Source organism: Triticum aestivum, chromosome 6A (assembly GCF_018294505.1).
Source record: "Triticum aestivum cultivar Chinese Spring chromosome 6A, IWGSC CS RefSeq v2.1, whole genome shotgun sequence".
NCBI lineage: Eukaryota > Viridiplantae > Streptophyta > Magnoliopsida > Poales > Poaceae > Triticum > Triticum aestivum.
Genome location: NC_057809.1, coordinates 594,588,399 through 594,600,381, shown reverse-complemented (window position 1 = coordinate 594,600,381; position 11,983 = coordinate 594,588,399). Strand labels below are relative to the sequence as shown.

Genomic DNA, 11,983 nt, shown 5'->3' with positions numbered 1-11,983 from the left:
CTACCTCCCGGGGAGCTACCCGCACAAGTACGCCCCGGGGGAGCCGCTGAGCGTCAAGGTGAACTCGCTCACCTCCATCGACACCGAGATCCCCTACAGCTACTACAGCCTGCCCTTCTGCGCGCCGCCGGAGGGGGTCAAGGACAGCGCGGAGAACCTGGGCGAGCTGCTCATGGGCGACCGCATCGAGAGCTCGCCCTACCGCTTCAAGATGCACGCCAACGAGTCGGACGTGCTGCTCTGCCGCTCCCCGCCGCTCTCCCCGCCGGACTTCGCCCTCCTCAAGCGCCGCATCGACGAGATGTACCAGGTCAACCTCATCCTCGACAACCTCCCCGCCATCCGCTACACCCGCAAGGACGACTACTTCCTGCGCTGGACGGGCTACCCCGTCGGCATCCGCGTCGGCGTCGACTACTACGTCTTCAACCACCTCCAGTTCACCGTGCTCGTGCACCGCTACGAGGACCCCAACGTCGCCCGCGTCATGGGCGCCGCCGCCGACGCCTCCGACGGCGCCGCCGTCCCCGCCAACGCCGGCAAGGACGCCTCCGCCGCCCCCGGCTGGATGGTCGTCGGCTTCGAGGTCGTGCCCTGCAGCATCAAGCACAACCCCGAGGACGCCAGGGCCGTCAAGATGTACGGCAGGTTCCCCAGCAAGATCAAGTGCGACCCCTCCACCGTCTCCATGAGCATCAAGGAGAACGAGCCCATCGTCTACACCTACGAGGTCTCCTTCGTCGAGAGCGACATCAAGTGGCCCTCCCGGTGGGACGCCTACCTCAAGATGGAGGGCGCCAAGGTGCACTGGTTCTCCATCCTCAACTCGCTCATGGTCATCGCGTTCCTCGCCGGCATCGTCTTCGTCATACTGCTCAGGACCGTCAGGCGCGATCTCACCAGGTACGAGGAGCTCGACAGCGAGGCGCAGGCCCAGATGAACGAGGAGCTGTCCGGGTGGAAGCTCGTCGTCAGCGATGTCTTCCGTGCGCCCAGCAACCCAATGCTGCTCTGCATGATGGTTGGGGATGGGGTTCAGATCCTGGGAATGGCCGTGGTCACCATCCTGTTTGCCGCGCTTGGGTTCATGTCGCCGGCCTCCCGGGGTACCCTCATCACAGGCATGCTCTTCTTCTACCTGGTCCTCGGGATCCTGGCAGGATACGCCAGTGTCCGCGTCTGGAAGACAATCAGGTGTGGAGATCACTCGGGCTGGGTGGGCGTTTCGTGGAGGACAGCCTGCTTCTTCCCTGGCATCGCCTTCCTGATCCTCACCACACTCAACTTCCTGCTGTGGGGAAGCCAGAGCACCGGCGCCATCCCCTTCTCGCTGTTTGTTGTGCTGATCCTGCTCTGGTTCTGCATCTCTGTGCCGCTTACACTCGTCGGCGGGTTCCTTGGTGCCAAGGCGCCGCACATCGAGTACCCGGTCCGCACAAACCAGATCCCGCGCGAGATCCCCGCCCAGAAGTACCCGTCCTGGCTGCTGGTCCTCGGCGCCGGCACGCTGCCCTTCGGCACCCTGTTCATCGAGCTCTTCTTCATCATGTCAAGCATCTGGATGGGGCGCGTGTACTACGTCTTCGGGTTCCTCTTCATCGTGATGCTGCTCCTGGTCATCGTCTGCGCCGAGGTCTCCCTGGTCCTGACCTACATGCACCTCTGCGTGGAGGACTGGAAGTGGTGGTGGAAGTCATTCTTCTCGTCCGGGTCCGTGGCCATCTACATCTTCCTCTACTCGATCAACTACCTGGTGTTCGACCTCAAGAGCCTGAGCGGGCCGGTGTCGGCGACCCTCTACCTCGGCTACTCACTCTTCATGGTCATCGCCATCATGCTGGCCACCGGCACGGTCGGGTTCATCTCCTCGTTCTGCTTCGTGCACTATCTCTTCTCGTCTGTGAAGGCCGATTAAGTTTCTCCTTGCGTGGAATGATCATTGAATTGAGAGGTGAGTAAGCATAGTGGGGAGTGGGCATTGAAAAAGTTTGTAGTCATCACAGTCGGTAGTTCATCCCAACTTTTGGTATACATGTCCTGAATAACTATTTGTATGGTCTAGGGAGGATTCGCCAGTGGGCTTTATGATGAGGTGCAGGCAGCTTGCACGATGTAATAGAATGAATTGGTTTATTCACATTTACCGCCATTTTAGCTGATCATTCTGCCATTTAGTACTCTATATCAACGTGCAAGCTTAGTAGTGCTCTTCTCTGTGCTGCAGTTTATTTTCAGTCATTTGTCTGAAATGTTTGGTCAAGTTGTTTGCATGCTGCCAGAGTCCTCTGCTAGCTAGTACCGACTATGATGATGTAAATTGATATTGCCTATGTTTCTTTGCTCATAACCATTGGTTAGGAATAGTTGTTATGTCAGAGGGTCTGATAGGTTAGGCTTTGATGTTTTCCCACTTCCACCCTGGATGTCTTCAACTACAAGAGGAAAACTCCAGTGTCTCCGAGACAAAATAGTTGTCTTAAGCTACAAGGGGAAAACTCCAGTGTGTCCCCAAAGACAAAATACTCCACTGCTGCTTTATGTGTTCGGTCATTAATCTGAAATGTTTGATCCAGTTGTTTATATGCTCTGCCAGAGTCTTGTGCTAGTCAGTGCCATGTGTGATGATGATAAACTGATTATGCAAATGTTTCTTTGCTCAGAACTATTGGTTAGGACTCTAGATGTTGAGAGTGTCTGACAAATTGTTGGGTTTTGTATCTTCCTGGGAGGTTGTTGTTTTTTACGGCTGTTGCTCAGAACTATTTACGGCTGTTACAAATTGTTGGGTTTTGCTCAGAACTATTTACAACGTGTTGTTGTTTTTTTTCTTCCTGGGAGGTTGTGGACATTTCGGAATTTTTACTAGATTGGGTTTTGTATCTTCTTCATCCAGATCTGTTTCTAGCACACGGTTAATTTGGTCGATCAGTCAACATCTTGTTTCTAGCACAATAATTGATCTGATTTGATTACTCGGCACCTTGCCTAGCTTCCTGATTACGTACTGCAAAGTTGCTGGTTTTATACGGCTGTCTGCTAATGCCTGATCATTCTATGTATGCGAGCTGGCGACAAAGTTTGGTGCCTCGTACTCATCATCATGAATGAAATGAAACCCGGTGGAGTCGTCAAACCTGCTGCCCAACTTGACTATTATTCTGAATCAAACCTGCCTTGCTTCCTTCGCCCTGGCTGCCGGTTCAACTTTCGACCGAATACTTGGATCCTCCACGTCAAAGTCGACGCATCTCGTCTCATCACCGTCAGCGAAGCCATTAGCCTCCCAACTCGTGCGTCCACTTGTCCTGCCAGGATTGCTTATCGGTGACCCTCAACCAGTTGATGCCTACTCAATCAATCCTCCGACGATTGGTTTTATTCAAGTCTGAATTGTGCTTACATTTTCAAGCCAAATGATCATCTTGCCCAGCTTCAAACGTACGTAGTTGGGATTGTTATCACCGGCCAACACCAACACAGGGTCGGCACAAGGAGCTGCCGTCGTGTCAAACGCCCACGTAGAACAACCGGCCTTGATTGACAACGGGACGCCGACGCCGCCATCCATCCCTCTGCTGCCCCTGAGAGACGGCAACCACGCAAGATTCACGGCTGATCGGAGCCAAAGCTTTTGCCAGACACCTCGAAGGTTCAAGTGGCTTCGAGCACACGGAGTTTCGGCTCGGCGGACGCGTCACCACGTTCGGCAAGTTTCTGGGTCAACCAAACTGAATTGTTGTATTCTTCTCCAGCTCATACGGTTGTTGGCTGATGCATCAACATCCAGCCAAGTTAGGTGTAGATAATCAGCTAACACGCCTGGCTGGTGGAGTATGATTTGGCCTTGCTTAGCCAGAGAGACAAGTGCTGGTGGCATTCAATCAACACCACCACCTCCTAAGAAAGCAGTATATTTCATCACTGGTGGATATCAATTGTCAGATCATAATGGGGGTCATCATAAAGGTAGAGATGTCGAGGTAGAGACTGTTGTGCAAGTTCAACAAATCATTATGAACAAGAATCAAGAACAGATGATGATCACACACCATCAAGATTCAAGACAAGAGCTCATATAATCTACCACTGACATACTTTATTTCACGGATTATAACACTATGATCGACCGATACAGACTTCGATATGACCATGAACAACTCTTACCTAACATAACTCAGTTGCTAAATCAACTACACATAGCCTAGCTGATGCAACTAGACACACTTCTCAGTCGCTACACCAACTACACATAGCTCAGCTGATGATGCAACTACCTCCATACTTTTCAGTATATATAATTTACCTCATAACTCATACCTTCGACCCACACACGCACACATAAACTTCAATTATTAACATCACTGCAACCAAACCTGAGACCCACTCCCTAGCTACCAGATTATCGCCACCTAAACCAAGAACCAACCCTTAATCATTCTGACTGACCGACAATTAACAAGCTACCTAACGACATCAAGGCGAACCAAACACCTGTGCAGCAGCAGCAGCACCGCGCGAACCTAAAGCAACCACCACCAAACCCTACCGCCGGACCTCCGCTCCCCCGATGACCCTTCCTCTGAAAAAATACCGGAAGGGTTCGATCGGAACGGAGCCGGGATCTGATCCGGCCAAGCTTGCCGCCGGACCCATCCGCACACCGACCATCCACAGATAAAATCCTTCCATCCTTCAGTCAGGGAGAGTTATTACCACCACCACCACCTCTTCTTCTTGTTGTTGCTTCGGTGCAGAGGCGGTGATACGAGGGGGAGGAGGGAGCAGAGCAGAACGGCGCGGCCGCGGAGGGGGCGCACACGACGCTGCTGGAGGGGGAGCCGTCATCATGAGAGCTCGCCGATGCGGAGCAGGCACCGGAGGCCGCGGGTGGCCTCTTCCTCTGCGCGCCGGAAGAAGAACCCTGGGAGGGGGAGGGAGCTCGGCTCCGGGGCCGCGGCCGAGAACGCCGGGCCCGCATAGCTGGTTGCGATGGCGACTGGCACCATCTTTTTAGTCGGGACGACGGAAGGTTGCTGCGGGCCGATCCGGCTGGTGGTCCGGAGCGCCCTCTTGTCGGCCGGCGGGGCTTGCGCCCGGGCCGACGCGATAGGTGCCGAGGCTGGGGGAGGAGACCGTACGCGCCTGTCCGCTGGCGGGGCTTGGGGCCGGGCCTTGACGACGGGCGGTGAGGCAGGGGAGGGAGACCGCAGACGCCTGTCCGCGGGCGGGGCTTGCGCCCGGGCCTGGACAGGTGCAGGGGCGGGTGAGGGGACCGGGGGCTCCTCGCCACGCTTGAGGATCCGGACGGCCTCCATCACGATGGGTTGCTGCCGGGGCTTCTCCTTGGTCGGGGACGGCTGCTTGCGGGCAGGCTTCGCCGGCGGGGACCGACGGCCGGCCGCGGGGGCCTGCTTCAACGCTGGAGACGCCAAAAGAGCCGGCTTTGGCGGCGAAGAGCCGGCGACCACCTTGGGCGGCGGCGAGGCCGGCTTGGGGTGGCGCCGGCGGCGCTGCTTGGCGGCCTGGGGGGAGGCGGCGAAGGCGTCGAGATGCATCCTGTTGGCGAGCGCGTCGTGGGATCTGAGCACCGCCGTGGCCATGGGACTAGATCGAGTGGATCCGCTCGCTGCTTGGCTCAGGGGGGCGCCGTCGTCGGGATTTGCGGATTGCGCCGCGCCGCGCCGGAGACCTAACCCTAGCGAGAAGAAGATGAGATTTGTGGGGGAGGAAACAATGGGGGAGATATCCCGGTGCCGCCGGGCCGCGTTTTATAGAAGAAGAAAGAAACCGGGCCGGGCCCTGACGGAAGCGTGCGCGCTGCGCTTACCCTCTCCGACTCGAATAGTAAAATAAAAAATAAAATAATACGGGTTTTTTTTTGCTTAGTGGAGAAGAGATCTTTATTGCTCTGACGTGGGCGGCCGAATTATTGGCGAGGGTCGGGTAAAGCCCATGGGCTTGCGTGAAATTCCGCGGTTGGTGCGTCCGATGGCAGTTGGGGTGTGAATAGTGGGCATTTCTGGGGGCAAAGGTGCGGTGAAATGGAGAGACGTGAGCGAGAAATTCGTAGGAAATTGAGGGGTAAATATCGGGGAAGGGGGATAGATAGGCACAGACAGACGCAGCACAGTTTTTTTTTTGAGACAAAGACGCAGCACAGTTGACGACGTGGGAGCCGCGAGACGCAAGTGGGGGAGTGGCGGGCCCGGCAGCATACAGCTGTGGCGTCGTTCCATCCAGCTGCGGCCCGCCAGGCGGTTTCGGGCCGGGCCCACGCCGCCCGCGCGTCCTTATCGATTCTCATTATCGCCGCACCACCTACCGTGGCTGATATAATTGATGATGAGTGATAATCGCTCGCCAAATAATAATAATAATATAAGTAAAATAATGCGAGGCATCTTTCGGTGGTACGAGTGGTATCTTTCTTTGGTTATTAAAAAAAGAATATTATTCGCGGATTATGTTATGCTGTGCGAGGCACCTTCCGTGGACCTGGTTGGTCACAGAGGGGCAGCCGCGATAAAAACAACTCGTCGTTGGGCCCGGGGACGCGGGGAGGACGAGGCGGAGCAGAGCACGTCGTGGTCAATCTTTTTCCTAAATTTCAGCTTGCCTTTTCTTTTCTCAAGCATATTTCCGGGTCCAGCTCCAAGCTTCACATCGTGGCGTGCGGGTCCGGCAGGGCCCACCGTCAATGCGGCCCACCGGTCGGTGAGGCGAAGGCTGGGGAGGGATGGTGTGAAACGCGATGAGCCGTATGATTAAAGCAGAATGAGTGAATGAATGAATGGGTGGAGTGGGTGCGAGGGCGATGCCGACGTCGGCATGGGCTCGTCTCTCTCTCTCTCTCTCCGCTCGGCTCGGCTCGGCTCGGCTAGGCTAGGCTCGATGCTCACGTGCGCGGCACGTACGACGTACGGCGGCCGGTGGTGTGCGGCCGCCTGCCCCGGCTGCTGCGCCGGTGGTGTGGATCGGGCGGGCCTGGCCGCAGGATGGGAACGCTGACTTGACCTGGCGCCTTTCCTTGAAGCTACCTTCCTGCTGGCTCCGTGACGTTCACTCGCTCACGTGGAACACGTCAAGGTCGTGGTGACGCTGCCTTAGACAGCTCGCGCGCTGGCTCTGGCTGGCTTCCTGCCCACATGCCTTCTTGCTTTCCGCGTGAGGCTCGACCATCCAACGGGTAGAACGGGGTGGTTCTCGCACGAACGTGTTGCCCCGACGATCCAGCGAACCCGGGCATCGGTTCCAACTAGTTGACATGTTGGTCCCAACAGTCTTTGGCGTCGCAACCAAATTGTTGGTCAGTTCCAACTCGTCTCCATGCTGGTTCCACCAAAATTGTTGGTCGGTTCCAACTCGTCTCCATGTTGGTTACAATAAAATTGATGGTCGATTCCAGCAGCGCCCCCTCTCCCTCCGCAGGTGCATCTTGCCATTCGGCAGTTTGCAACTCTGTGATCGATGGTTCATAGCTGGCCGTCGGGTGCGTCATTGCATCCATCTCGACCACACCGACGGGTGCAGCTTCCATCGTCGTTGATTAAATCATGCCGTGTTGTCGTGAGGATAGAGGATGAGGGAGAGGGTGTGCAGAGAAGGAAAAATGGGGAGGGGTGAGAGCAGTGCGCTTGGCCGCCCCCACGAAGGACAAACCAATGTGAAAGAGATGAGGAAAGAAGTTGGAGCAGGGCAAAGCTGAAGAGGGCATGGCAAATTTAGTTTATGGAGCATGGCAATTTTCTTTTGTTCACAGAGATTTTTTTGTTTGGACCATGGCAATTTAGTTTAATGGATCATGGCAAATGTAGTTTATGTGGCATGACTAGTTTTAGCTATATGGACCATGGCAAATTTCTTCCCTTTTTGCAACATGGCAAATTTTCTTTTGAATGGGACCATAGAAAATTTAGTGTCCGTATCATGGGAATTATATTGTGTGGATCATGGCATTTATAGTCCACGGATCATGGTATCTAGAACATTTCCACCAAAGTTGCCATGACACACGGCAACATTAGTTTTACTCCTCATGTTTCTTGTTTAATACCATCGCAATGTTGAGGAACGTAGTAATTTTAAAAAAACATTACGCACACGCAAGATCATGGTGATGCATAGCAACGAGAGGGGAAGAGTGTTGTCCACGTACCCTCGTAGACCGTAAGCGAAAGTATTATGACAACAAGGTGAAGGAAATATGCCCTAGAGGCAATAATAAAGTTATTATTTATTTCCTTATTTCATGATAAATGTGTATTATTCATGCTAGAATTGTATTAACTGGAAACATAATACATGTGTGAATACATAGACAAACAGAGTGTCAGTAGTATGCCTCTACTTGACTAGCTCGTTAATCAAAGATGGTTATGTTTCCTAACCATAGACAAAGAGTTGTTATTTGATTAACGGGATCACATCATTAGGAGAATGATGTGATTGACTTGACCCATTCCGTTAGCTTAGCACTCGATCGTTTAGTATGTTGCTATTGCTTTCTTCATGACTAATACATGTTCATATGACTGTGAGATTATGCAACTCCCGTTTACCGGAGGAACACTTTGTGTGCTACCAAACGTCACAACGTAACTGGGTGATTATAAAGGAGCTCTACAGGTGTCTCCAAAGGTACATGTTGGGTTGGCATATTTCGAGATTAGAATTTGTCACTCCGATTGTCGGAGAGGTATCTCTGGGCCCTCTCGGTAATGCACATCACATAAGCCTTGCAAGCATTGCAACTAATGAGTTAGTTGCGAGATGATGTATTACGGAACGAGTAAAGAGACTTGCCGGTAACGAGATTGAACTAGGTATTGAGATACCGATGATCGAATCTCGGACAAGTAACATACCGATGACAAAGGGAACAACGTATGTTGTTATGCAGTCTGACCGATAAAGATCTTCGTAGAATATGTAGGAACCAATATGAGCATCCAGGTTCCGCTATTGGTTATTGACCGGAGACGTGTCTCGATCATGTCTACATTGTTCTCGAACCCGTAGGGTCCGCACGCTTAAGGTTTCGATGATAGTTATATTATGAGTTTATCAGTTTTGATGTACCGAAGGAGTTCGGAGTCCCGGATGAGATCGGGGACATGACGAGGAGTCTCGAAATGGTCGAGACGTAAAGATCGATATATTGGACGACTATATTCGGACATCGGAAAGGTTCCGAATGGTTCGGGTATTTTTCAGAGTACCGGGAGTTACGGGAATACGGGGGAAGAAGTATATGGGCCTTATTGGGCTTTAGGGGGGAGGGAGAGGCAGGCCGCGCCCCCCCCCCCATTGACTAGTCCGAATTGGACTAGGGGGAGGGGCGGCCCCCTCCTTCCTTCTCTTCCCTCTTCCCCTTCCTTGTCTCCTACTCCCACTACATGGAAGGACTCCTAGTTGGACTAGGAAAGGGGGAATCCTACTCCCGGTGGGAGTAGGACTCCCCTAGGGCGCGCCATAGAGAGGGCCGGCCCTCCCCTCCTCCACTCCTTTATATACAGGGACAGGGGGCACCCCATAGACACACAAGTTGATCTTCGTGATCGTTCCTTAGCCGTGTGCGGTGCCCCCCTCCACCATATTCCACCTCGGTCATATTGTAGCAGTGCTTAGGCGAAGCCCTGCGACAGTTGAACATCAAGATCATCACCACGCCATCGTGCTGAAGGAACTCCTCCCCGAAGCTTTGCTGGATCGGAGCCCGGGGAGCGTTATCGAGCTGAACGTGTGCCAAGAACTCGGAGGTGCCGGAGTAACGGTGCTTGGATCGGTTGGACCGGGAAGACGTACAACTAATTCCTCTACGTTGCGTCAACGCTTCCGCTTCGGTCTACGAGGGTACGTAGATAACACTCTCCCCTCTCGTTGCTATGCATCACCATGATCTTGCGTGTGCTTAGGATTTTTTTTGAAATTACTACGTTCCCCAACAGTGGTATCCGAGCCTGGGTTTTATGGTTTGATGTTATATGCACGAGTAGAACACAAGTGAGTTGTGGGCGATATAAGTCATACTACTTACCAGCATGTCATACTTTGGTTCGGCGGTATTGTTGGATGAAGCGGCCCGGACCGACATTACGCGTACGCTTACGCGAGACTGGTTCTACCGCCGTGCTTTGCACACAGGTGGCTGGCGGGTGTCAGTTTCTCCAACTTTAGTTGAACCGAGTATGGCTACGCCCGGTCCTTGCGAAGGTTAAAACAACACCAACTTGACAAACTATCGTTGTGGTTTTGATGCGTAGGTAAGATTGGTTCTTGCTTAAGCCCGTAGCAGCCACGTAAAACTTGCAACAAACAAAGTAGAGGACGTCTAACTTGTTTTTGCAGGGCATGTTGTGATGTGATATGGTCAAGGCATGATGCTAAATTTTATTGTATGAGATGATCATGTTTTGTAACCAAGTTATCGGCAACTGGCAGGAGCCATATGGTTGTCGCTTTATTGTATGCAATGCAATCGCCCTGTAATGCTTTACTTTATCACTAAGCGGTAGCGATAGTCGTAGAAGCATAAGATTGGCGAGACGACAATGATGCTACGGTGGGGATCAAGGTGTCGCGCCGGTGATGATGGTGATCATGACGGTGCTTCGGAGATGGAGATCACAAGCACAAGATGATGATGGCCATATCATATCACTTATATTGATTGCATGTGATGTTTATCTTTTATGCATCTTATCTTGCTTTGATTGACGGTAGCATTATAAGATGATCTGTAACACCCTCGATGCGGCTATAGCTCCCACGTGTCGAGGCACGACTTAGAGACATAACCGCATTGAAAGCAATGTTGCAAGTTAGGAAATCATCACAACGTCCCATGTAATATAATAAAAGGGGAGATACATAGTTGGCTTACACTCGCCACGTCACATCAAAGTACATAAATAACATCCATCATACAAACACTCATGGCCCGACTACGGCACCAAATAGAAGAAAAACCCAACATGCGACAAGGCCCTGAATCGAACCCCAACTAGGCACCACTGCTGATCATCGGGAAAGGAAACATAATAACGCTGAGAGTCCTCGTCGAACTCCCACTTGAGCTCGTACGCGTCACCTGGACCTGCATCTGGAATTATAGTATCTGTGAGCCACAGGGACTCAGCAATCTCGCACCCTCGCGATCAAGACTATTTAAGCTTTAGGAATGGATAAGGCAAAATATGTGGAGCTGCAGCAAGCGACTAGCATGTATGGTGGCTAACTTATCCGCAAAAGAGAGCGAGAAGAGGAGGCAAAGCACGAGCGAGAATCTAGAGGAACAACCTGCGCAAGCATAACTCCAACACCGTGTCCACTTCCCGGACCCCGCCGAGAAGAGGCCATCACGGTAACACACTCGGTTGATTCATTTTAATTAAATAAGGTTTAAGTTATCTACAACCGGACATTAACAAATTCTCATCTGCCCATAACCGCGGGCACGGCTTTCGAAAGTTCAATCCCTGCAGGAGAGTCCCAACTTAGCCCATGACAAGCTCTCACGATCGACGAAGGAATAGACCTCCTCCCAAGACGTTCCGATCAGACTCGGTATCTCGGTATCTCAAGACACTTCGACAGGTTAAAACAAGACCAGCAACACCACCCGCTATGCCGACAAATCCCGATAGGAGCTGCACATATCTCGTTCTCAGGGCACACCGGATAAGCTAAGCGTACGGGGGCCAACGTAACCCAAGTTGCCGAGGGACGGCCCCGCACGCTGCTCTAGGTTGGACCAACACTCAGGGGAGCACTGGCCCCGGGGGGGGGGGGGGAAAATAAGATGACCCTTGAGTCTACAGAACCCAAGGGGAAAAAAGGCTAGGTGGCAAATGGTAAGACCAAGGTTGGGCATTACTGGACAAGCTTTAATCAAGGCGAAATATCAAGGGGTTCCCATTATAACCCAACCGCGTAAGGAACGCAAAATCCGGGAACATAACACCGATATGACGGAAACTATGGC

At 52.6% G+C, this 11,983-nt stretch overlaps 2 protein-coding genes across 2 annotated transcripts; one reads left to right on the top strand and one right to left on the bottom strand.

Annotated features, from left to right (window-relative positions):
- Positions 1 to 2,162, top strand: LOC123128792 (transmembrane 9 superfamily member 11; the record flags this gene model as incomplete). Its single annotated transcript, XM_044548891.1, is given in 1 exon segment — positions 1 to 2,162. A coding segment is annotated over 1 exon segment (1,915 nt), but the record flags the coding sequence as incomplete, so codon positions are not given.
- A 1,914-nt stretch (positions 2,163 to 4,076) lies between these two features.
- LOC123128793 (serine/arginine repetitive matrix protein 1) lies at positions 4,077 to 5,757 on the bottom strand. Its single transcript, XM_044548892.1, has one exon. The coding sequence runs from the start codon at positions 5,598 to 5,600 to the stop codon at positions 4,845 to 4,847; it is 756 nt and encodes a 251-aa protein (XP_044404827.1). The 5' UTR covers positions 5,601 to 5,757; the 3' UTR covers positions 4,077 to 4,844.
- Between the last annotated feature and the right edge of the window lie 6,226 nt (positions 5,758 to 11,983).

What these genes read in the sequence shown, in the direction of transcription:
- LOC123128793 (XM_044548892.1), bottom strand. Translation starts at nt 5,600, where the DNA reads ATGGCCACGGCGGTGCTCAGATCCCACGACGCGCTCGCCAACAGGATG.